General features: G+C 40.1%; 2 protein-coding genes across 3 annotated transcripts in view; one reads left to right on the forward strand and one right to left on the reverse strand.

Moving 5' to 3' along the window:
• The window catches only part of RNF13 (ring finger protein 13), a 45,305-nt gene extending 26,199 nt beyond the window's left edge, over positions 1-19,106 (forward strand). The window contains exons 8-10 of the mRNA XM_061371518.1: positions 2,896-2,989; positions 12,972-13,052; positions 17,620-19,106. Coding sequence (XP_061227502.1) covers positions 2,896-2,989; positions 12,972-13,052; positions 17,620-17,984 — 540 coding nt within the window. The 3' untranslated portion in view covers positions 17,985-19,106. The remainder of the gene's footprint in view (positions 1-2,895; positions 2,990-12,971; positions 13,053-17,619) is intronic.
• Positions 1-26,089, reverse strand: part of PFN2 (profilin 2) — a 135,307-nt gene that overhangs the window by 108,228 nt on the left and 990 nt on the right. Inside the window, exons 2-3 of one of the 2 annotated variants that reach the window (XM_061371516.1) lie at positions 25,186-25,378; positions 22,207-23,211 (exon numbers count right to left, since the gene is read on the reverse strand). In XM_061371516.1, coding sequence (XP_061227500.1) covers positions 23,114-23,211; positions 25,186-25,378 — 291 coding nt within the window. In that variant the 3' untranslated portion in view covers positions 22,207-23,113. Of the gene's footprint in view, positions 1-22,206; positions 23,542-25,185; positions 25,379-26,089 lie in introns of both variants that reach the window. The other variant, XM_061371515.1, reaches the window with a different exon arrangement.

Consider the following 26,089-nt stretch of genomic DNA (forward strand, 5'->3'; position numbering starts at 1 on the left):
TCCATCCCTGGCAGTGTTCAAGGTCAGGTTGGGTCTAGTGGGAGATAAGGTCCTTTCCTACCCTAACCATCCTATGATAATGGTGAAAGCTCTGTGTACTGTACGTACCTGTACTTATAACCCTTTATTTTGTCAGTAAAATAAACAGGTACAGAATTTTGGCAAAGTGATATCTTTAAGGGATCCCTTAGGGTGTTCTACTTGGCATATAACTGCTTAAAAAGAGTTATCCTCAATGCTACCCTTTGTTTTTTATCCAGTAATGACCTGTCCTTGTGCTCTCATATGCTGAGACTATGTCCAACTTTAACAAACTTGTGCTACATAATAAACTTTAGTCCCTTGTTCCACATTGCAGTTTGTTATTGCAGGTGTAGTAATGGATCAGCAAGCTTGGAACATGTTACAGCATACAGCGTATGACTAACAGCATATATGTTACCTATAGAGGTTCTCAGCTGAACATGTCTCCTTTACATAGCTATGCTATTTAAACTTTTTTATTTCAGAATATTTGGCATCCCACTTCTTGGAATCTCTGCTGGTCTCTGACCAATTTATTATTTTACTTTTTGATGAAAATCAAGTAATGTATCAACTGTTCTATAGCATTTTATTAAAATATTTCTTTGTTAGTGGTTTTTTTCACTGCAAATTATGTATTTCTTTGACAATCTTGGGCATATTTGGCATAATCAGAATTGCAACAGCTCTCTGAAAACAAAGCAGAAGTGGTCAGCTGGAGATGATGTAAAATTCACCAATGCTTTGTCTGACCTTCTGGTGATAACCTTGATTGGAGGACTTTGTCTCAGTTAATTTGGTGAAAGTACAGTTGTATTGTATCCTGATGGTCAGCACTTTGAGGTGAGGAGAGATGGTATGTCTTAACAGAGAGCCATTACCAGGGGTAATATTCTCTGAACCTCTGTTACAAGACTATCAGTATTCTTACTCGAACGTCACTAATAATCTGCTTAAAGTACACTTAAGTTGAAAATTGAAACAAAATACTAGTAATCTAATAAGTGGAGTGTAGAATGCTGTGAAAGGGACTGTAGTATCGTTTTGAAAATCAAAAGTACTTGCTTTGCACCTTATCAAAATACGGTCTGTCATTTTTTGGAAGGATACTGATAAGGGAATGAAGGTAATAAGACTAGTTAGGGGGGCTCTTATTTAAACAGCAATTTGGAATGCTACCATTGAAGAGAAAATTAATGAAGGAGGGGAGACATACACTGTTGAAATTACTGGCATAGCAATACTGTTGTTATGAGGAGTGTGAGCTTGACTTTTATCATGACCACCACTGTGGAAATTCAGAAATAAGGGATGGTTTTTACTCTCAGAATATTTCTTCATATTTCACTTCGGAGTTTTTCACCAGTTTGGCGGCTTTTGTTTTTAATTAAGTTAGTGCTGGACTTCAGTGCTGTTAGCTACAGGTAAGTAAATGAACTGAGTTACAGACTAATTTACACCAATCGCTTTAGCAGGGAACTAGAGCTACATAACACAGTGCTAATACCACTGGAAGGCCATGTCTCCTTAGAATTGCAGGTGTTTCCCTATGAAAACAGCAGTTTTCTGCATCCAGAGTGTCATTACAAATGTTACAGGAGTGAGCTAAACAAATTTGTAAAGTGTTTTGACTGTAGGGCATAGGTGCGTTCTCTTATCAGAAGCAATTAAATCACAGAATGATTTGGGTTGGACACAGGAGACCAGTGCACATGAAGTAATGATACTACAATTGGGTTGAATTTGGTACTCACTCATTTGTGGTTTTGGTCCTGCTTATTTCAGGAAATCTTGTTTTAACTAAGAAATTAATCTGAGGCTCTTCCATAGTTACTAAATACCTGAATTACAGAAGTAAAACTGCAGTTTATGCATGCATATGGGGTAAAAAAAGAGTCTGAACAAACAGTTTAGATCCAAAGATGCTTAAAAAGTGAAGACAGGTGTGATGCAAAAGAGTAAGTAAACTTTATTTTGGCAAAAGCAATTACAGTTTCAAATGTTCCTAATAGTATTTGTGAATAATATACATATACTTGTACTTTCTAAGAAATAATCTGTTATGAAGTATACCAGTGCCTTTCAGGGATTTCTGAAGTGAGAGGTGTTAATGCAGTTTATAATATTAATACTCTCTTGTTGTTTACGTTACCCACAGTGTAGGCAGGTGTAGAGCAGGTCTGCAGATTTCAAATTATTTGTTAATGTGTATACTTTGGTTAAAGCCCTTGCTTGTCTGTCATTGTATTGGAAAAAAAGAATGTTTTATCACAGATGCTAGAATTAGGAACTGAACAGAAATAGCATTAGGGGCTATTAAGAAAATGGAAACAATGTCTTTGTTACAGTTGAAGACAGCAACTAACTGTGGCTGGAAGTAACCCCTTTAATGGTTCCTAAACTACACCTAGATACTTTGAAAACAGTTCTGATGAATGTGGGAGTAATAATGCTAAGAGAGCTGTAATAGTCCAAAACTGTGAGCAAAACCACTGAATGAATTGTGTTTTGTATTGAAATGTGCCACCCCATTATATGTGGCTTTGATAGAGGATTGCCACAATGGCCATTATTTTATATAGTATAAACCTTTTTTTTCCTGTTTCCTTTCAAAAAAAAACAAAACAAAAAAAAAAAAAAAACCTCAAAAAACCCACCAGCTTGTATATTTTCAGCTTCAAGTGTCATGGTCATTGAAAACTCCCTTTAGGCTTGTTTGGCTTCATCCTTGAGTTCAGGCTAGGAAAGTGGTGATTCAGTTAGAGCCAGGATTCCCTTTTGACTAACTTACTGTGTAGACTCATAAATCAGAATAGTTTTATGGTTCTTTTACTGTTTTAACTTTCTGTTTTGTCTTATGTCTGTTTCCAGATAACAAAATTTGTGCAAGACAGACACAGAGCAAGAAGGAATCGGCTTAGGAAGGATCAGCTTAAGAAAATTCCTGTACATAAATTTAAGAAAGGCAAGTGAATCATTCTGTGTCTAACTAATTAGACCCCATTGTTTCTAACACCAAAGAACACTCTAAATTGAGGAGGATTTGTAGTTTTGAATATAATTTTGAGTATGCTTGAAATAGCATTTGAAGTGAAAGCACATTAAATAGTTGACCCTGTTCTGACTGAAGAGTTTTAACATTTCTGTGACTGAAACACAACTGATATCACATGTAGACTCCAGCTGAAAATGAAAATGTTGGTTAATATACCACGGAATTGGTACAGAATTTCCACAAAAATTCCTTGTTGTGCTGTCATTAACAATGAGCACAGCAGTCAGTCACTGATGCATTATTTGGACCCTCCCCCCCCCCCAAAGGACTGTGTCCAGCTCTCTGATTCTCTGGAAACTGAGATACTAGTACATAAGTTGCCTGACATGGTAAAGACTATAAACCAAAACTATCTTGTGGGTATAATTTATCTGATTTTCTAGAGGAGTGGTCTTTTCATTCAATCACCATACTTCTATAAGGGCAAGATAGATTTAAATTTAATTCCAAAATACTTGCAGTTGTGATTTTTTGTAGTGATTCATTTTTATGCAATATCTAATGACAAGGTGAGAAACAAAACTGTTACTTTATTCAGTGAAATAGAGAAGCTGCTGTAATTCTTTCTCTGTTGTAGTCTATTCCTTAAAAGTAGAAAAAAAATCTGCTACTTAATTTTGGGGTTTTTATATGTGCCATCATTTTACCATCGTTCTTTCATAGAAGCTATTGCAAGGCATGAGAGGAAAAGGTGGGAAAAGCACTTACTTGAAACAATTACCACATAACACGTGTCAAGAAAGAATGTATTTTCTGAGGCACAAAGACCATGTTAGGGAATACGCCTGGATTCAAGGATAGAATGGCTTACTGTTCTTTGCCCCTGATAAAGCCAACTTGTATTATTCATGACATCGCTCTCACTGCAAAGCAGATGTTCAGTTTGAGCAATACCATGTTTGTGGAATGTTAGTCAGCCTCAAAGGAAAAAAAAATGTGTTTTCTTCTGCAAGGTTGACTGAACCTTGCTACAGTGCTATGGATTTAAAATTAACCATGAAAAATTATCATAAGCCAATAAAGGTAACCTTAATTGTGTTTCCTTTTCTTGAGTCCTTGTGACATCAAATTAGAATAAAAATAAGCAGTAAATTACGTTCTACCTTATATTGAAATTTGCAAGAAAAATGGTACTTCAAGAAGGTCAGTTAATGTCTTACTATAGATGAGTACAATCAACTGAAAATCTCAAGAATTACAGGACTAAGTTAGCCAGTATATGAACCTCTTACTGCTCATTTCCTCATTCTCCTTCCTCTTTGCTTTTGCTGAATCTTACGCCATATGCATTGTTTGGCGCTCTGTCAGTCATTAGAAAGCAACCTGGCTGTAAATCTCTAGGTAGCCACTGCATTTGGTGGCTTATAAAAAACAAAACAAAAAGCTTATTTGTTCAACTATGATTTCATTTCTTTACGCAAATGATCGCTTTGGTTCTACTGCTGTGAAATTAATCTCTTACATTACTTTAAGTCCTTTTACTAAAAGGACAGAATTTGATCTAGTACTTGCAGTATATTGTCTTTAGTGATTATAATGAAAATATATCGCTTCATGTTTATTTGTGAAACACCGTCTTTCTCAGGACATTATTGCGCAGTCCATTTACTTCAGATCTCTTGATATTATATCCAAACAACCTTAACCTTTTATTTTGGAAGGACAGGTGAAACTAACTCCTGTGGACTATAATCCTGTTTTCAGGAATGCTGGATTTTCTTTTTGTCTCCAGTGTATTCTTAAAAATCCATTAGTATTGAAATGTTAGCTACTGAAGCTAAGACACCATAGATACTGTTTCTTGTTTCTTGCCTTGTTTTTGTATCATGAACTGCGTAATAAATGGTTTCACTGTAAAACATTTTTAAGGGAAAGTTGGCTTTAGTGGTTGTCTAGAATTTTATAGGTTGATAGGCAAATGATGATGTAATGAAGATGCTTGTTCTGTATAGGGGATCGCACCCTGACATAACTGAAGTTGTTAACACAGGAAATAACATGAATAATCTCTGATTTAAGTCAAATACCACCATAACACATGGAAATTCTTTTCCTGATTTCAGTAGGCTTTAGATCAGGCACTTAATATTTCTGTAATGAGTAGCAGATGCAGAAACAAAAAGATGTGACATTGACTATCTCTGCAAAGTCTGAATCAACAAGCCTTGCCTTTGGATAATTCCACAGAATGCAATGTGCTCTGTATTTTCCAGGCTGGTGGATTTTTTTTGATTGTTGTGTTGTGATTCCTTACAAATGGATTACAGTTGGGTCATGCAAAAGTCAGTGGGGGTTTATATCTTTTGTATGGATGTCTCTATAACAAAGTGAACACAGCAGAAAAAGACATCCATTTAATGTGCCTGTAATTTGATCTTTGACGTATCTGAATATTCAGAAGAATTACAGCTTAGATGTGAATTGGTAGTTACGGTAGAATTTGGTTTTTTTTTAGAAATACATAATTTTATTTCCACATTGGCTTAACTAAAATGGAATCTAGCAAAGACTGAAAAGATTTTTAGATTTTAACATCAATGAAATTCCAGTGTAACCTCTCACTCCCATAGAAAAGAAAATACTGTAAATTTAGTGAAGATGGAATGCTGCAAAAGGAACAAATGTGTGGGCATATCATTAAGAAATTAAAAATGAACAGAGCAATTTTTTTCTACATCGAGTGTTGAAAACTTAAGATTACAAGTGAGTAGTTAGATATGTGATAAAGAATCCAGAATTTGGGAGTTGCTACAGCCACTAGACTTCTAAAAATGGAGCTGTTAGGTGAAAAAAGAGTTTTACTTAAGCAGTCAGCTTTGAAATGCTTCATACACACATGAATAAAACCCCAATATATGGAGCAAATAATAAGCTGTAAGAGTACGTTTCATTTTAAGTAAATACATATTTTTATATATTGAATTTTTGTGTACTTATCTTTATATGCAGACTGATAATATATGATTGAGAATAGTGGGGAATAGAGGTATCTCAAGGCTTTCTAAAAATCTGCTCCAGAGTAAGTGCAGTTCTGCCGGTTACTGTGTATTCCTAAATTATTTCCCCCCCCCTGCAAATGGGAGTATAACTGATCATTACTGACCCTTCTGCTTAAATGCACAATACGTTTAATGTCTAATAGAGATAACAAGTCATAAGGTCTGCTGCTCTTGGCAGTTTTGTTCTTGCATTTTTTATTGCTCACAAGTGCACGTATATGTGGATGGCTAATTCTTTGTTTCTGAAAATACTTTATTTGTATGTGCCAAGTAGGTAGAAGATAATACTAAAGACTTCTCATACACAGTTTATTTAGGTAAGATACTGTTGTGGTTTAAGCCCAGCTGGTAACTTAGAGCCATGCAGCTGTTTGCTCACTCCCCTACCTTCCCCCTTCTGCCCTGCTCCGGGAGAGATGGGGAGGAGAATCGAAAGAATGTAACTCCCACCAGTTGAGATAAGAACAGTCCAGTAACTAAGGTATAACACAAACCACTGCTGCTACCACCAATAATAATAATGAAAAGGGAAATAACAAGGGGTGAGAATACAACTGCTCACCACCCACCAGCCAATACCTGACTCGACCCAAGAAGTGATCTGACTTTCCAGGTAACTTGTAGCAGTTTCTGCACTTTTTCCCCAATTTTTGGTGATTCTGAGTCAGCTTCTAAAATACAGTAATGGGTATTTCAGAAAAAGTTGTCTGCAAAGTGTTCCTTTTAGAAATTAAATCTGTTCTTTCAGGGGCATGTCATCATGAAGGATCAGCATTGCTAGAAAAGTTTATCTGTATTTACATGGCGCAGAAATGGATATGATGCTTTACCACTGTGTTGCTTTTTTCTGAATGTGCTGATGTTCATTTGCATGAGGATGTCTTAGAGAGATAAGCACACTCAAGAGCAGTGTGCTATCATTTTTCTGGTATTTCTTATACATGTTGAATGACTAGTGGGGGGATAAAAAGACAAGTATTATTTGAATGTGGGTTTTTTTAAATTTTCATTTTCTCTGAGCTGTGATACCCTTGACAGTGCTGACTGATGGTTAACATTCATTTCTGCAGTTAACATGATGATAATGTGCTGATTATAAATGATCCATAAACGTGGTTTGACTAATAGGAACAACAGAGAGAAGGAATGTCATAGCAAAAGAGGAAGCAATTTTCTTTTAAAAGCTATAGCTGAAGTACTTCACTATGTTACATTAGACAAAAACTCGTATGTCAGTGATCTAGGTCTGGCAGTAATGGGCTCTGTGTAATCACTGACTTTTCCTACCTGCTCATGAAGTGTTTTTTGTTTGGTTGTATTTTTCTCTCCTGCTTTCCCTTACCTTCTCCTGTTGTATAGGAACTATTGGGGAAAACTGGTTCTCATGTCCACTGGGCTTATTTTGAAATGCCAGATTTCCACAGTGTTGTTTTCCAGTGGTGGTCATCTGCTCTGCATGTTGAATAATATATATTAACAAAAGTAACATGAACCACAATTTACAGGCTTCTATGCCACCACAGAAGCCCTTGGAATTTATCTTTGGGGAAACAGATGATTATTGAGTTTTAATAATGGATTTCTGTTATTTGGAAAATAGACATATGAACTGGGAGGTCCTGAGTTGCAACATATACTCTGATGTTTTACATGCTAAGATAAAATAATTAAAATCTCCGTCCACTTTCTTTTGTATCCTTATAAACTAAGAGTTGGCATGTTTACTACTTTGCAGTGTTCTAGTGGAAGCTGAACACTTAACGTTACAGTGCTCTATCAATACAATTTTTTTGCATTGATTCCTTTTATTACTGTCTAGTTTAAAAATGGTTTTTAATTAAAGCAATGTAATTACTGCATGTGCACTAATCTCCATAATTTACCTTTGCCAGTAGAGGAGCACATTGCAGATGTGCTCCTTCACTTCTCTTTGCAGTCTTGCTTCCATACTTTCTTGCCTGTCAAAGCACTAGCTTTAGCAAAGCTGTAATTTAAGTAATTTGCTGTGTCTTTGTTAATTGTACCCGTGCCACTGGCTGGTATATTTAGTGTGATCTGTAATAATGGAGAAGCCAGGCATTATGTTTACTGCATGAGAGATCAGTCTGTTTTTGCATAGGTGTGAATAGTTTTTGGCATCTATCTTAACACTCACAAATAAAGAAATCCTTTCAATAATGTGAAGAAGTTGCCTTTTAAGGACATCTTACGTGCCTTGGTTTTGTATCTGCTATATAATTGAGTACTGTTTGAAATGTTTTGTTGGTCTTATGCCTTTGGAAAGACAAAGTTATAAGTTTTTGTTCTGTTTTAAAGTGGAAGTGTTAGGCACAGGCAAAATACAGATTCAGTATAAATTCTGTCATGGCAATCATAAAACAGAAGCAATCAAGTGTATCCAGTATTTTGGATTTACCAAAATATCCAGTATTTTGGTAAAATGAGACAGCTCATTTTGCATTCCTTTGTTTATTAGGGGAGTTGAAATTGTACAAGGAATACAAGAGCAAGCCTTATGAATGAGGCAAGAAAATAATTGTGTGCAAGTAGGCTTCCCTTACTGCCTTCCAAATATAGACCTAGTAACACAATGGAGAGCCCTTCACACTCTTTATGGTTTTTCCTGCTTTCGTCTTTAATAGATGTCAATTTTGTTTGTAGTACTTTTGAATTATTGGAGTCTTTGTGGGGAAGAAAAAAAATAATAATTTTGGCACAACAGCAACATGTGACAGTCATGATCCTCCATAAGATCCTATTCCATGTCTTCCACCCTATAGAAGACAAATTCCAGATAACAGCACCACATATTGTCTGTATTTTATTTATTATTTTTTTAATTGACAGCACCCTTAGAAAAGCCCAGGACAGAACATGCTTTATGCTGAAAATTTTTAAATCTACAGAAGCACCTGCTACCAATGCAGCTAAACACAAACTCAGATAAATTAAAGCAGCCTGATTGTTAATGAGCTGTCTCAGTTCTTAGAATCATAGAATAGTTAGGGTTGGAAAGGACCTTAAGATCATTTAGTTCCCACCCCCCTGCCATGGGCAGGGACACCTCACACTAAACAATGTCACCCAAGGCTCTGTCCAACCTGGCCTTGAACACCGCCAGGAATAGAGCATTCACAACTTTAACCTGGGCAACCCAAGGAAGCTCTCCTTTGTTAGAATCATCTGCAAAAGAAAGCTTGCAGAAATCCTGAATCAAAGCAGAAGAGAGCTTCCCTTGGTCTGGTAATGTGGAGTATAAGGCATGTTCTTACTTAAAAGCTGAGGGTACAGTTATTTCTATGCAGATATATGAATACTATTAGGCTACTACTGTAACTCTTTGGTATGTTTTTTAATTTTTATTATGAGAAGTATTTAAACATGACCAAGACTGATGTGAGTTAAAGACTGTTTACAGACTAAACTGGAAAAACTGTTATGCTGCATTTGACTGACAGTATCCTTCATTTTGGAATTAATATTTTTGTGTTGGGTTTTATTTGAGTTTTTTACATTTGCAAAGGAAGTTTATTTTTCTCAGTGAAATATATTGTTGCACAGTTAATGAAAAATCCTGGTCAATTTGCTTTTTAGTACTTTAAGTTTTGAATTTAACTTTTGTGCTTTATTAATGATCATATTGCGAACACATGAACAGAAAAATAGTACATCTTTGCCTCAGCTGTTGCTGAACAATTTAATTTTGCTGATCCTCTTCCCCTGAAAACTGATTTTCATGTAATACTTGAAATTTGAGCTGACAATGGCTATTCATCTTCTGTGCCTCTAGTGTTACTTCTGTTACCTTTCTGCAGCCTTCTTGGAAAGCTCGGCTCCTTTGATGTTGATGTAGAGCTCTTAGTTTTCCTACTCTGATATACTTGGTCTCCTTACTTGTACTAAACAGATACAGAACCATGCTGAGTTGCATTATGAAAACTAAGTTTTCATTTGAAAACTGACTCTAAATACCTAATTTGTTAATTTTGCCGTCTGTAGAAAAGGATTGGATTTAGCAGGATGGTATCAAAATGAATTTTGAGCTGAATTTCCAGAAATTCTCTCCTATCATGCAGTTTCATCACAGGCTTTTGTGTTGAAAGGACATCTCTTCTGAGTAATGCAAAATCTGCTGGTTTCCTTCAACTGCAGTCCTTCCTGATAGCGTAGAGTAAGCTCATGACCCAAGTGTGGGCCTGCTGTAACTACACACTACTAAAATCTGCCCCATTATTTCCACCTTTTTCCCAAAACAACACTTCGACAACTTGGCTGTTGTGTATTGCGCAGATTTCTTTGAACAAGCCTGGAGTGTGAACTGCGATGTCAGTCTTGTGTATGTAATCTGGAAAGCGCTTTGGGAAGTAGTATAAGATTCGGTATTAAAAAAATCTGTCAGTTTGTGCTAAGCTCTGGTGTGTCACAGGTTACTGCGGGTGATATGTGTATGTTGAAAGGTGAACTAAGTATGTGAAGACATTCTTTTGGATATTAACTCTAGCCCTAGCACGTTAGTCTTACGCATTTAAATCTGACATTTCCGGTGTCAAGCCTTGGAGTGATGTGCAGCAATGAAGCTCTAGTGCAGCAGATAGTCAGGAAAAGACTTGACAGAAGTTTACTGGGAAAGGATTAAGGTGATGCTGCGGGGCATGGGAGTAGAGAATAGAGTTGTGAGCATATCTGATGAGGTAACACTTGTGGGATGTATGTGGCTCAGGTAAGGCAGAATTTTTAAGGAATTGGAAGGAAATGGGGAAGGGTGCCCTGACGGGCACTGGGAATGAGATACAGCATCTCAGCCCTTTTTTCGTTTACCTTGAGGTGACAAGATCATGGGGACCTCATTTCTTTCATGGGGGTTGCTACCTTGCTGTATGCCTTCTCCCTTAGGTATTTTAGTATATGAGATAGTGAACCTTTTCTGCACATGCTCTTTCTCATGGGACTTACACCTCCTTACTTCCCTAGCTCGTCTGCTATATGGTAAGACAAAAAGGGTCTTAGCCCCTGAAGACGGTGAAATGTAAACTGCTGTGCAGTGGAATGTTAAGAAGCAGCTGTGAAGATGGTACAGATTGGGAACAGGCAGACTTGATCTAGGGTTCCTGTTATGAATACTTAGCCAAAATATCAAAATACGCAGGGAATGACACAGTTCATTGGGATATTTGGGGTGTCCTCCTTTGGACAGTCTTTTTTTCCTGCCCAGTCTTTTATCACTGGTGCCTTTGCTTTCCTATCACAAGGCATATAACCAGGATGCAAGCACACTAGCACCACATGTTGAGCAGATGACTGCCCTTGTGATAGTATGTACAAATACACATTGGATCACTTGACCTTGTAGCTATCCAGTCCCTTAACCTGTTAGTCAAGTGGTAGAAAAGCTGTCAGTTTAGCCTGCTGCTGCATGGGCTTCTATCCCTGTGACAGGGAAGACTTAATAGGGGAGAAGGGGGGCTGAACCAAGCAAACTTTTTTCTGGTACACTGTAGTTTAGACATCTAAACAACGCTTCATGGTTGGGAAGGTGCAGCCCTCCCAAGCAGCTGCTTGTGAAGAGACAGTGCAGTACTAGGCAGTGCTAAGGCAGTAAGGTTCATTTGTTTAAATGAAGTGCTGATGGCATAATAGAAATACCATCTGGAAACAGTGAGTTGCAGTAGTGGATGTGTCTTAAGTTGCAAGAGATGTATGAAAGAAGAGTTCACCAACTTTTGCATGTATAGTGGCTTTGAGCACATGGCCAGAACTTTTCCAGCCTTAGAGCTGAACAGATACTCAGCCTAGCTCATGTCAAAGCAGGGGGTTCAGTAACAAACAGTGACCCTTTCACCCCTTAAGTCCCTCTCAGGTGTTGATCAGATAAATATTCACAATACATACCTGAAATATGGCTCCCTATAAATGTAGCTACCTCTTTATTTTAAAATATGTACTTTGCACTACTCACCTGTAATAATATAGCCTAGTAATTGGCAGTCTTGGACAGGAATTGGGGGATCTAGGCTTATTTCTCTCCATTGTCTTCTTTCTTTTCACTTCCAACCTAGCAGTTCCTGGTCTGATGATAGCTCTTCCCCCCTCTCCCCTGCCCCAGCTTCTCTGGGTGATATTGCTCCTCTGTGTTGTTGATAGAGAAGGCTGAATGAATCCCTTTTCAGCCTTGAAATATTTCTATTAAAAATATCTGGCTATTTTATTTTACTCTTCTTGTATGATAAGTTTCTCTGTTATGTGATCATTAATACCCTTTTTTTGTTTCTGTTTGAATTAATCTTTGAGGATACAGGTGGCCACATTACAGACTCCTGAACAGTACTTAATGCTTCTGGAAAGACTAGTCTTTGGTGCTCTCTACTGTTGCATTTTTCTTCTTCCCCACTTATATCACACTAGCAACACCGTAGTGATCAACCAGTGCACTCTGCTTCTTCGCAGGTTTTGGGATTTTTTTTTTATAACTGATTAACTCAGGTTATGAGAAGGGCATAAGCTTCTGGTGTAACTGCAAACTTCAAAGAGCCAGCATCTTCAGGAAATTTGATTGGTAAAAAGGACAGTCTAAAAGCCCTTGATAAAAACGAAACAGGAATTTTTATGAATTTCTTTAATCTTTTTATAAGAATGAACAAGTATTACAGATACAGTGCTTCACATAGTTGGAAACATTTATTAACCTGAAGGGAAAGTGAATGAGCTGTAGCTTTAATAAGTAAGGATAGAAATACAGCAGTCACCTATGTAGTTTCAAAGAACCTGCCCCTTGCATGGACAGGGAAGAGTAGTAGTTTCTTCAGCCTGGGAAGCTGAGTAAGAGAACCTGTATGCATGTGTTTGCAAAGGTCTGTTGCAAATCTGTTAAACCGATTCTCAATTATGTGCTGCAGGAGATGAATACGATGTTTGTGCCATTTGCCTGGATGAGTATGAGGATGGAGACAAGCTCAGAATCCTTCCATGTTCTCATGGTAAGCAGCTGTATGTTGGGTTTGGCATTTGTATTAAAACAGCTTTCTAAAACACAGTGTCTAAACCCCACAGTGAACTTGTTTATTGATACATAAAATTTATTTTTGCTAATATACAGGAGTGTATGTACAGATTGGGAACAGAACAAACTATTTTTGTCTTTTTAAATAGAGAAAAAGCTCTTTTTAAAAGAGAAAAAAGCTCTTTTAAAGAGAGAAAAAGCTTGTATTTTAATTTGGGTGTACACATGAAAGGACATCTGGGTTTAACACTGTACTCTAAATCATAGAACAATAGAATAGTTAGGTCTGGAAAGGACCTTAAGATCATCTAGTTCCAACCTCCCTGCCATGGGCAGGGACACCTCACACTAAACCATGTCACCCAGGGCTTCATCCAACCTGGCCTTGAACACTGCCAGAGATGGAGAATTCACAACCTCCCTGGGCAACCTATTCCAGTGCCTCACCACCCTAACAAGAAAGAATTTCCTCCTTATATCCAGTCTAAATTTCCCCTGTTTAAGTTTTAACCCGTTACCCCTTGTCCTGTCACTACAGTCCCTAATGAAGAGTCCATCCCCAACATCCCTATAGGCCACCTTCAGATATTGGAAGGCTGCTACGAGTTCTCCAAACAGCCTTCTCTTCTCTAGGCTGAATAGCCCCAACTTTCTCAGCCTGTCTTCATATGGGAGGTGCTCCAGTCCCCTGATCATCCTCATGGCTCTCCTCTGGACTTGTTCCAACAGTTCCATGTCCTTTTTATGTTGAGGACACCAGAACTGCACACAATACTCCAAGTGAGGTCTCTTGAGAGCAGAGTAGAGGGGCAGGATCACCTCCTTCGACCTGCTGGTCACGCTCCTTTTGATGCAGCCCAGGATACGGTTGGCTTTCTGGGCTGCAAGCGCACACTGCTGGCTCATGTTCATTATCTCATCGACCAGTACCCCCAAGTCCTTCTCCACAGGTCTGCTCTGAATCTCTTCTCTGCCCAGCTTGTCACTGTGCCTGGGATTGCCCCAACCCAGGTGTAGGACCTTGCACTTGGCATGGTCAAACTTCATGAGGTTGGCATCAGCCCCCCTCACAAGCGTGTCAAGGTCCCTCTGGATGGCATTCCTTCCCTCCAGCGTATCAACTGAACCACACAGCTTGGTGTCATCGGCAAACTTGCTGAGGGCGCATTCAATCCCACTGTCCATGTCAGCAACAAAGATGTTGAACAAGACTGGTCCCAACACAGACACCACTCGTTACTGGTCTCCAGCTGGACATTGAGCCATTGACCACAACTGTTCGTGTGTGGCCCTCCAGCCACTTCTTTATCCACCGAGTGGTCCATTCATCAAATTGATGTCTCTCCAATTTAGAGACAAGGATGTCATGTGGGACAGTGTCGAACACTTTACACAAATCCAGGTAGATGACATCAGCTGCTCTACCCCTGTCCATCAGTTCTGTAGCCCCATCATAAAAGGCCACCAAATTGGTCAGGCAGGATTTCCCCTTAGTGAAGCCATGCTGGCTGTCACCAAGCACCTTGTTGATTTTCATGTGTCTTAGCATGCCTTCCAGGAGAATCTGCTCCAAGATTTTGCCAGGCACAGAGGTGAGACTGACTGGTCTGTAATTCCCCGGGTCATCCATTTTCCCCTTCTTGAAAATGGGGGTTATATTTCCCTTTTTCCAGTTGTCAGGAACTTCACCTGACTGCCATGATTTTTTCAAATATGATGGCCAGTGGCTTAGCAACTTCATTTGCCAGCTCCTTCAGGACCCACGGATGAATTTCATCAGGTCCTGTGGACTTGTGCATGTTCAGATTTTTAAGATGGTCTCAAACCAGATCCTCTTCTACAGTGGCCCCAAGGTCTCCATTCTCACAGTCCCTGCCTCTACCTTCCAAGACTTGGGTGGTGTGGTCAGAGCCTTTGCCAGTGAAGACTGAGGCAAAGAAGTCATTCAGAACCTCAGCCTTCTCCAAATTCTGCGTAGCCAGTTCTCCCAATAGTTTCCAGAGGCGGCCTACGTTGTCTGTTCTTTATTTGCTAGGTACCTGTAGAATCCCTTCCTCTTCCTTAACATCCCTAGCCAAGTTTAATTGTAACTGGGCCTTAGCTTTCCTGACCTGGTCCCTAGCTTCCCGGACAACATCCCTGTACTCTTCCCAGGCTGCCTGTCCTTGCTTCCACTTCTTATACGCCTCTTTTTTCATTTGAATTTTCCTCAGCAGCTCCTTATCCATCCAAGGAGGTCTCCTGGCCCTCCTGCTGCACTTCCTTCTAGTTGGGATGCAACACTCCTGAGCTTGTAGCAGGTGATCCTTGAATATCAACCAAGAGTCTTGGGCCCCCCTGCCCTCTAGGGCTATATCCCATGGAACCTTACTAAGCAGGTTCCTGAAGAGGCCAAAGTCTGCTCTCTTGAAGTCCAGGGCAGTGAGCTTGCTGCACACTCTTCTCACTGTCCTGAGGATCTCAAATTCGACCATCTCATGATCACTGCATCCAAAGCTGCCCTGAGCACCACATTTCCAACGAGCCCTTCCCTGTTAGTGAGCACGAGGTCAAGCATGGCACCTCTCCTTGTCGGTTCCTCTGTTACTTGCAGAAAGAAGTTGTCTTCCACACAATTGAGGAACCTCCTGGATTGCTTGTGCCGGGCCGTACCGTCATTCCAACAGATGTCAGGGTGGTTGAAGTCCCCCATGAGATCAAGGGCCTGTGAGCGTGAGGCTTTTCCTATCTGTCTATAGAGTGCTTCATCCACAGGTTCCTCTTGATCAGGCGGTCTTTAACAGATCCCCACAGTAATGTCTCCCATCACTGTTTTCCCTTTAACCCTGACCCACAAGCTCTCTGCTATCTGCTCACCTGTCCCCAGACAGAGTTCCATACTCTCCAGCCTATCCCTAACATAAATAGCAACTCCCCCTCCCTGTGTGCTGGGCCTGTCTTTTCTAAAGAGTGTGTAACCTTCCATTCCAACACTCCAGTCATAGGAGCCATCCCACCACCTTTCTGTGATGTTTATTATATCATAACCCCGTAGACGGGCACACATCTCTATGTGTCTCATCTAATGTCTGTATTTAATGGGGAAACACATTCCAGAGTTACTTTTTACATTTAGAAAAAGTAGGCTTTTGGTTTCTCCAAGGTAGTTAAACCATAAAAATATAATTCAGGTATTAGTGACAAAGACATTGGACAAGGTGATGTAGTTTGTCCTGTAGCCTGAAACTGTATACACTGCTGCATTGGCTGCACTTGGAAGTCAGTGTTGTCACTGCAAAAATTAGCAGAACATTTATACTGTAACAAGTAAAATACCATACTGTGTGAACAGTCTTTCTGAAATACAGCCCACTGCAGAAGGTGCATCTAGTAGTCATGTACATGTCTATCCACAAGGCAAGACTGCTTTTAAGTGCATACAAATACAAGAAGCATCTAAGAGCTTCTATCTAGAAGTCTCTAAGAGACCTGGGCCCAAGAGCAGCTCTAATTTTTATATTTTTATTTATTTTTTTAAACCTGTGTCCACTCTTATCACAATAGATTCATCCTTCCTAGCTTGAGACCCCTTTCTGCCTCTGAGTCCATTAACTGTATTACAGCCATTTTGGCTGGATGCAGTTTTACCCAGAATTTTCCTCATTAGATTCCTGCTCTGATCAAGCACTGCAACAGCAAATGCCACATCACTAAGAGATGTGAAAAAAGAGGCAGCTGATGTTACAGCCTTACATCCATAGTCAGCACAGCAGGTGACAGACTTAAGAGCTTTGTAGGTCCCAGTCATAAAAATTTCAAAACAGGCTGACAAAGAGATCTCGGAAGAGAAAGAACAGATCCATAGCATCTGTCCCAGCTAGGGACTGCAAAGTTAATGAAACCCAATCACCAGTATCAAAGATTGATGACAAAAAAACCCCACTACAGTAAGTTTTCATGGAGAGCATGCTACTCGTGGGTTTTAACATGTACTAAACACAATATGCTCTTTGCCAGATACAAGTCTCTGTTAATAAGCAGAGCATAGTTTTTAATAGCATAAGACAGACACTTTAAATTATTATTTTTTTTTAAACCAGGCCAGTCTGGTCACAGTGCCAACTGTAGAACTGATTTATTATTGGCACAATCACATTGTAATTTTATTTAATAACAAGGTGCTTCAATTCATATCAGTGGAAGTTAAAGGCACTATGAGGAGAATGGTCGTGGACATGTTTGCTGCAAGATAGGTACAGATGGGCATAGATCCTCAAGCAGCTTTTAAAGCTTATTTTGTGAAACATGGCCCATTGCAGAATTGCTCTCGGATTGGTTCAGCAGAGGAAATAAGCATTCATTTCATATATCTGCCTGGCCAAGATCATCATGCGTTAGGTGTTTTGTACAGAAGGATAGGCAGTCTACATGCCAGCAAACTTGCGACTAAAGTTCTGAGTTAAACTCTAAAATTCTCTTGTGTTACTAAGCATAAATACAATTCAGCAGGTTTCCTTGTCCTTTTCACTCAGTTAATGGTGGACTTGTGTTTTGTTTTTTAACAGCGTATCACTGCAAGTGTGTGGACCCATGGCTGACAAAAACAAAAAAAACGTGTCCTGTATGTAAGCAGAAAGTGGTCCCTTCTCAGGGGGACTCTGACTCTGAAACAGACAGTAGTCAAGAGGAGAATGAAGTGTCTGAAAACACTCCCTTGCTTAGGCCATTAGCCTCAGTTAGTACTCAGTCATTTGGGGCTCTCTCAGAATCTCATTCCCATCAGAACATGACTGAGTCCTCAGAATATGAGGAAGATGACAATGACAATATTGATAGCAGTGATGCAGAAAATGGAACAAACGAAGAAAGTGTAGTGGTCCAACTGCAGCCCAATGATGAAAGGGAGTACAGAGTGGCAAATACTGTCTAAGACTACTAATGATGAATAGTGTACGAACAAAAGCATTCTGAAGGCTATATTTCACAAACCTTTACATAGGGAATATCTTTTAATCTCTAATCCATTTGGTTTCTTCAATAGGAGCAGCAGTTCATGTAGTAGTACTATGGTTAAATCATTAGAGATTTATTTCTGACACAGGTATTCAGTCGCGCATTCTGTCTTCTCAAAATGAACAGTTTAACTGGACTTCACAATGCTAATAAATAATGTTAATAGTTTATATCAATAGAATTATCACAGACTCTAAATGTATCTTGTTGAAATGGGGTTTATCTGGAAGTAATTTTTTTTTTCCATTTTGTAGCTACAACCGGGTCATACTGACAGCAATATTTATTACATGTATGGTATGTGTTACCCCTGAAGCCCAACAGAACAATGTATTTGCATGTTTGTATGGAGTTTTCCTAAAAACTGTCACCACTTCTGAAAGAAAAATGTAGAACAGATTGATACTCTATGTGGTGGAAATATCAAAACAAAGCAGAAGAAATACCACTTTTATCTCAAAGCAGATTCCAAACTGTGGAGTTTGCCAAAGTAGCTGAGTTTAAGCAGTTCCATTGAGCAATTCCTAGCATAAGGAAACTCAGAATATATGTTTTGTTTTGAGTAGTTCACAAGATCACCATAAATGGATTAGCTATCCCTACCTGCTACTGTGATGTAGTCTGGTTTCCAGTGATGATGTGGGAGTCGGGGAGGGGGGGTGGGGGAGGGAGGGAGAAGAAAAGGGGCTGGCCAAAACAGAGGTTTTGTTCTACATCAAAAAATAATTTAGGTAAGTATTCTATTGATCCTCAACTCATATACCTCTCACTAAAGAGCATTTTATGCTGCATTAGTCTGCTAAACTATGTATATATAAAAAAAATTCTTTTCAAATACCTGATTTGACAAGTGCTTATAACTGTTTAACAGAACTCAGTACTTACCAGTGTATCATGAAAAAGGTAAATGTTATATAATACCTCTGTAACTATGTAGAAAGTAAAAACACACGTATACTCAAAATGCAGAGATTTTTTTTACATGGCCTTGAATAAGGAAAGCTTGAAAGAATGTTAATAAACATGTTTTCCACTTTAAGTATCAAAAGGAATTTACTGAACTCTTGCATTACGTACACTCATGGTGTAGTCTTCTGTATTTATTACTAAGGTTAAAGTATTTTTAAAGATCCAGAAAATGCAGCTATTAAGATTGGTAAGCAAACAGCCTACACTTCACTGTGTATCACAGCCCAAAGTGCTGGACTGAGCAGCACTGTGTGCAGGAGGACCAAGTTAAACAGAAAACCTCACTGTTGTTCACTTTTAGTCAGAAGTTTTGAGTCTGGGTCTGTACGTGTAATTTGTGTGGGGGAGAGGGAAGGAAGACCAGGGTGCTGTTAATATTTCCTGCCCACCTGCTGACACCTGTAGAGCTACAATCTGTGAGCCTGTGTTCCGGAAGTCAGAAAACACTGAACCCTGGATGGCGGTGAGTGCAGGTGAGGGGTTTCCATTTGTTGTTTCTGACCTAAAACACCAAGCAGCAACACCCTCCTTGCTTCAGCCTGGCAAAGGAAATCAGTTCTCTGGGACTGGGTAATAGCAGAGAAAGTTTATTTTGCAGAATGAGACATGGAAAAGGTATAATAATGAAAGAATGACTCATCTTCAAATCACTGCCACCAGCAATCCATGGGGTTGATGACAAAGGGTGTATTTTCACTATGTAAAATTCCACTTTCAGTGTATGTATGCCTAGTTAAGTCCCAATGTGAAAACATTTCTGAAAACTTACTAAGCTGAAAGATGTTTCTTAAAATGGGTTCCTACTGTTCAGATGTTGTCAGTGCATTCACAATTGCATTTCAGGCACCCCAAAGCTAAGCGGCGCTATCCTGCTAAAGGAGGATCCATTGCAAAAGGAGGATGATAGGTGTGCAGGACTGCACAGGGCTTGGGTTCAGCAGAAAAAACAGTTACATGGAACTTTGCAATGTCTGAACCAAAGCATTTCACTGTATTTCTTCTCATAACTTCAAGGAAAATACTAATGCAAATTTGTGACCTAGATCATGATTCAGTGCTCAGGCCTTTAGCATAGAAAAATAACCCTCAGTATTTAAATCATCTGTTGATACGGAAATGTGAAATTTATCAGTTATTCAAGAAGTATACTTTGCACAGACCCTAGTAAACTGGGTACACAGACACCATTCTGCTGTGGAAATCCAACAACAAACACGTCTGAAAAATGAATTTGAGCAGCACCTAATTATTACCAAGAAAAAGTGTACAGGTGACGTACTGATACCTGTTCAGGAGAGGGGGATTAACAGTGTTAATAAGGAATTTGGTGTGTTCTGCTGGTGGCTGTTCCTGCCTCTGAGGTGCCATTACAGTTAACTTCAGCTATGGGCCTACTACAAAAAAAGGTCTGGGGAGTGATCCTCCCCCTAAAAAAGTTCTGCAGTCAGGGTATGAGTTGGGTTAAATTGGGTTTAGACAGTTTAGATACAGAGCAAAACAAGAAACAAGGATTCACACACATTTAAGGGAGAAATGAAAGGTTTGCAACCTCTGTATGAGTTACTACTAAATGTAACCTTAAGTGCTATGAGCTTTTTCTTGTCTAACACTAGCAGCTGGAAGGCAAGTTTAGACACCAAACAACTGGAGTACTTGGAGAAGGCAAGACCTTTTGCATACAAAGGTTTTAGGTTAGGTTGGGATCTAGTGGCAAGCAAAGGAGCAGATACAACATTCACACTGAAGATTAAGATGCAGGGGAAAACAAAGGCATTTTAATGGTCATCTCCAGGACCCAGGGAAGCAGAGGCTTAGCTAACCTCCTGTGGTTTGGGCTTTTCTTTCCCAGCCCCTACGCTCCCATTGTCCACTATTGCATCTCACCGATGCTGTGTTAGTTCACAGGGCCCACCTTGGATAGCAGAAGTGCCAAAAGCCAGGCAGAATTGTTTTGGGGTAAGAGAGACCTTAACTCTGCCCTTTCCAAGAGGAGCATGTTCTTACCCTGTGGAGAGCTGACCTTGGTTACACTGCAACATATCCTAATGAGTAGGTAACATGGCAAAGATCTCTAGCTTTTGTTCCAGGGGTTGTACATTAGGTACCCACGTGGCAGGGGAACTCTCTAACCCTAATCAGATAAATGTGGAGTTCTGTGACAAGGTATCTCACTTAAGATGATTTACCCAAGAGGGGGCCTGGCCTTTGACTAAAGAGGTATTATCACACTATTGCTCTCTTACAAAACTCAGAACTGCACCTACATCTAGTATTAGTGTAGTCAGCCATGCAGTGAAGAAGGGCCTCAGCGGATTTCTGTTAGGAGGGGAAAAATTACCAACAGTCGGATTTTGTTTGGTTGGAATAAATTTATTTCATCTGTCTGTAAACAAGGTGTTTTTAATAGTTATGGCATTTTTTGAAATGCATATTAAATCAGATGAGTTAGACTGTATCCCAGATGTAACAAAGTGCAGGGAAAGAAATGGACAAATCAGCAACAAGAATTCGTTTAAATCTGTACATTATCCACAAGGCCCAACAATAGAAGCAAAGACTAGAATGTCCCTACAGTAGTGCCATTCGAAAGAAACCCTCGTAGTCAGTTAAAATCCATCTCACAATAGCAACAGTTCATTTTTTTTTTTTTAACAATAGTATGGCACAGAATACATATTAAAAAAATTCATCACAAGACAGCCAAGTCAGTTATTCCAACCAATACCATCTCCCATTTATTCTTTTGTATACAGAGTTCTGTAGTTCTCTTTAAATGGACATACAAGTTAGTACCGTGTCTGAACTGAGAGTTTGGTTACAGACATTTCAGATGACTAGTGCACAAGGCAGTTCACTCCATCATTTCTGCAGCAAGGGTGTGACAGGCCAAATGAAGATTTAAAATTTGAAATGGCATCATTTTGACAGTTTAGCTTTCAAACTACCAACCTTCATCCAAACACTGGCCTCAGAGCAGCAAAACTCTTTACCAGTGAATGATCTGGCAGAAAGACTGGAGTCAGTCAGAGCGCCCGGTGTAGCTGAAGGTGGCAGTTTTCCACAAGGACATTGTAGTTCCATATTAAAAAAGAAAAAAAAAAAGAAAAAGAAACAAAAACAACCCCAAAACAAAACACAAAAAAAAAAACCACACAAAAAAACCCACAAACCCACCCCATGACTCCCCCAAGCTGCAAACTAAAATTGGTCCTATGAAAAACTGAAACCAGACACACTCCAGATGGTTATGTTGGGCTATCTAATGTCCATAATGGCAGCCTTTCACAATTCAACTACAGAACAGGAGCTGGCAAAAAAAAAAAAAAAAAAAAAAGTGCCTGAGCTATTGCAACGATGGAATGTCTGTGGGGATCTGCTCGGGATGTGGCTTTAAGGTCATGGGAGGAAGTGCGTCTGTACCCTTTCTTCCACAGTTTTGTGATTGCACTTGTTAAGCAGTACAAGCTTCAGACATCATGACAAAAAAATAAAAAGACTTAAGCCTAGAGTGAAGTGCAACAACAAAACTAATAGAACGTTAATAGCTTCTGAGTCACAACTTGGTTAAACAAACCAGGCACTATAAAAACGGGTGTGAGCAAACACACGTGGAATAAAAAAATAAAGAGGGACAGAAGTAAAGATATGCATGCACTTTTTTCCTCCCAACCATGCTCTATGAAAGGAAGACTAGTGAGCTGTGTAATTGCTCAAAGTGCTGAAGAGGCATTGATCAAATTAGATTGTACAATCGGCACCTTGTTTAGTGTATTTAAGTTGTTTTAGTCATCAATATCACACTAACTGCTAAGACAAAGCAAAGCCTACACTTGGCATATTCCCCACCCAAAAGTTTTTCAAGGTATCATGCATATCATCTTTGTGGTGCAGTAATGGTGCCAGATATGGGACTTGGTTACATACAGTGGTTAACATATAAATGAACAAAGGGTAACTGGAATTATGACATTAGGAAATGGGTAAATAAAAAACACAAACTATCATCTACAGTCTGGTAGCACTGAACACAACTGGGTGGTGATGAAGAGAGTTGCTAGGTGGATGGGGAGAGGCTGCTTAGACGTCAGACCTCCTCAGGTATAAAGCCAGTTCATATGCTTTCTTGTTGAGTGTCCCTCCATGGACACCTTCCTTTCCCATGACTATAACCAATGCTGGAGTACACAAGGAAACAAAACAGAAATGAAGAGAATTAAAGGGAAAAAAAAAAAGAAAAAAGAAAAAGAAAACACCTTTCCCCACCAACAAAGGGATACAAAGGAGACACAGGTTCATACCCCATCACCCTGCATTGCTAATAAAGTTTCCAGAATGTAAGGTTTAAAGCTCACCGCCAGGAAAGTTTAATAGCAATCTTCCCCTAATACTTAACAGTCTGCCTAGCAACTAGAACCCAGAGTCTCTCAAGTATTTTGCCATTGAGTATGCCTTCTTATTCAATCCGCCTCCATGGACCCCTTCTTTGCCCATTACAAAGACCAAGACTGAAAGAGAAAAGAAAAAAGTTTTAAAAAGAGTGTGTTAGACAAGTAAATAATGCAAGTTTTAGGCAGTGTAATAAACACACTCAAATTCAAGATTTAGTATTTGGCTATAAAGCTAGTTTAACAGGAGTTTCGTAAAAATATAGGTATAGACAGGGCTGGGGGAAGGCATGAGTTATCCTCGTGAATATTACGTGACTATGTAAGTCGTAAGAGTTCACTGCTAAGAAAAATGCAACCAAGTATCTCAAAAAAGCATCACAAGTGCCTCTCCGTTATCAGCACCATCCACCATCACGGAAACCCTGGATGCATCTTTAAATAAAAAATAATAATAAAAAAAAAAGCTTTTCCCCAGAAGTGTAACTTTAGAGCAGAAGTGGGAATATTTTTACATTCTTTTCTGTAGTGGTCACTACTGGTGTGAAAAACAGTAACTGCCTCAATAAACCCATGGGGTCAGAGATCTAAGACTTTTCACACAACCATGCAACTAGAAAACATGCTTTTTGTGTAAGACAAAACACAAAGAAGATCTCGGCGTTGACCCTCTCTATTCCAGCAGTCTAGTGGACAAGAATATCCAAAGTCTTCTCAGCCAGTAAACACTACTTGCGAGTTGCCAGCAGATGTCACCAGCAGGTACACAGACACAATAAGCCCTCTGCTTCCCCAAGCACAGCAGCTGTTTCCCAAGCTAGGAATACTGTAACTGGAAATACTGCAGTCAGCCTACCTACAGGTGACTGTACATCTCCATAGCAATTCCCTCACAGAAAGCTTAAGACAAACAGTTCATTGGCATTTCACAACCAGTAGCAGAACCAGAACTCCCCTTATTTCACTTCAGTGCTGTAACTTTCTTCCGGTATTTTTGCCAACAGCTTTAGCCTACAGAGAAATTTTGCTCTAGTTTTGTTTTTATACTTATAAGCAAAAGTCCGCTGCTCAGCAATCTGCTTCACAGCAAGGCAAAAAATGCTAGGCCAAGTATTTTGAACACAAAGGCCTGCTACTTGTAGCCAGTATTTCGAGGCATGTTTTTACATCCAAATCTAGTGCCTTCCCCATGATAGGTTTCACTAAAAGTTAAGTGACGAGCACAAGGAGTTGGTGTACTAGCATAAAGCAAGTTTCTCAATGATACCAAACTGGATGGGCTTTTAGCTCACAGACTTCAGAGAGCTCAACAGGAATGCAAGAAGAGTTAGTGTAGAACTTGTAAGAGGCGAGCAGGAGAAATTCACACAAGAACTCACATCTTTGCAGAATAAACCTTCTGTTCAACAGTTTACAACATAAGAGTCAGATTCACTACTGACCATTACTAGATCACTACCATAAGCTTTAGATACCAAGCTACCTTATACTTGGTAGCCTACTTCGAGCTGTAGCTTGCTCTTCCCTGCTTGCCAGGGATCTGGTTAACCGCTTCCTAGCCTAATGCTCAGATAGGAACAGGGACAAGTATGATAACCAGCCAAAGACCTAGCCAGCCAGCCAGGCCACTGCCATCCACCCTCCTTGCGTCACTTCCGAAATTAACCATTAAATACAGGAGCCTGGTTTTCTTAATAGCTGAAGTCTATGCTTAGGGTCATACTCTTAATTTAGTGAGCTGAGAGTGAAGAAAATCATGCTTACCTCGGCCAGCTCTGCCTACAGCAACATTGTACGTTGGCTCACCACCTTGACTCTTTGTCCTGATGTCCATTGTGCAGTCACCATCAACATACAGGCTATCTCTGATCACAGAGCACTTCTTTGCACCAAGGGTCAGACCGTTGGTGAAAAAACCCTCTCGGTCTTTTCCTACAATCATATCTATTTCTACTGGCTGTCAAAGAAAAAAAGTCCATAGTTAGTAGGGCAGTATTTTATTGTTTTATTTCAATTCAGAAAACATCCTGTCTTGTGTTGAGACGATCAGACAGTACCTTTCCCCCTGCTCACACACAGTGCTTTGTTAGTCACAGTTTGCACTGAACTGGTCTATTACCACTTTAAGCAGTGGATCCGCTGCCCTGGACTACCTCAGCCCAAATCTGCAGCGACTCTCGGTTCCAAGCTCTCATTAAGGGAGGTGATTCAGGGTTGAAACTAGCTAAGCACAGGGCCCGTGTCTTGGCGATAGAACGCACTAACCCTGTGGAACCCAAACACCTACTGCACTCATCCCCGAAAGATCGGCTCAAATGCCACCCGCCCGCACCGGCGGGGCACGAGCTCGGCCCTAGCCACGCTGCTGAGGCGCCTCCGCATACTCGGGGCAGCTGGTACACGCGGTGCCTCTACGCGCTACCGCCCGGCTCTGGGGCCACCGTCCATCCCTACGTGAGGGTGGAGAGCACCCACCCCGGGAGGACAGCGCGGTCGCGGGGGTCGGGCGGCGGCGCAGCCCGGTGAGGCGGGGGAAAGCCGGGGAGGGCCGGGCCCTGCTGCAGAGCGGCGGCCTCAAAGTGCAGCGTCACGACGGGCCCTGCCGCCCCAATCACGGCACAGCACTGCGCGGCCGCCGCCACAGCCGTAGGCCTTGACCGGCCCCGCT

This window comes from Neopsephotus bourkii, unplaced genomic scaffold (genome assembly GCF_033783945.1).
Source record: "Neopsephotus bourkii isolate Nb327-2 ecotype Australia unplaced genomic scaffold, CSIRO-AGI_Nbou_v1 NB_1574, whole genome shotgun sequence".
Classification (NCBI taxonomy): Eukaryota; Metazoa; Chordata; class Aves; order Psittaciformes; family Psittacidae; genus Neopsephotus; species Neopsephotus bourkii.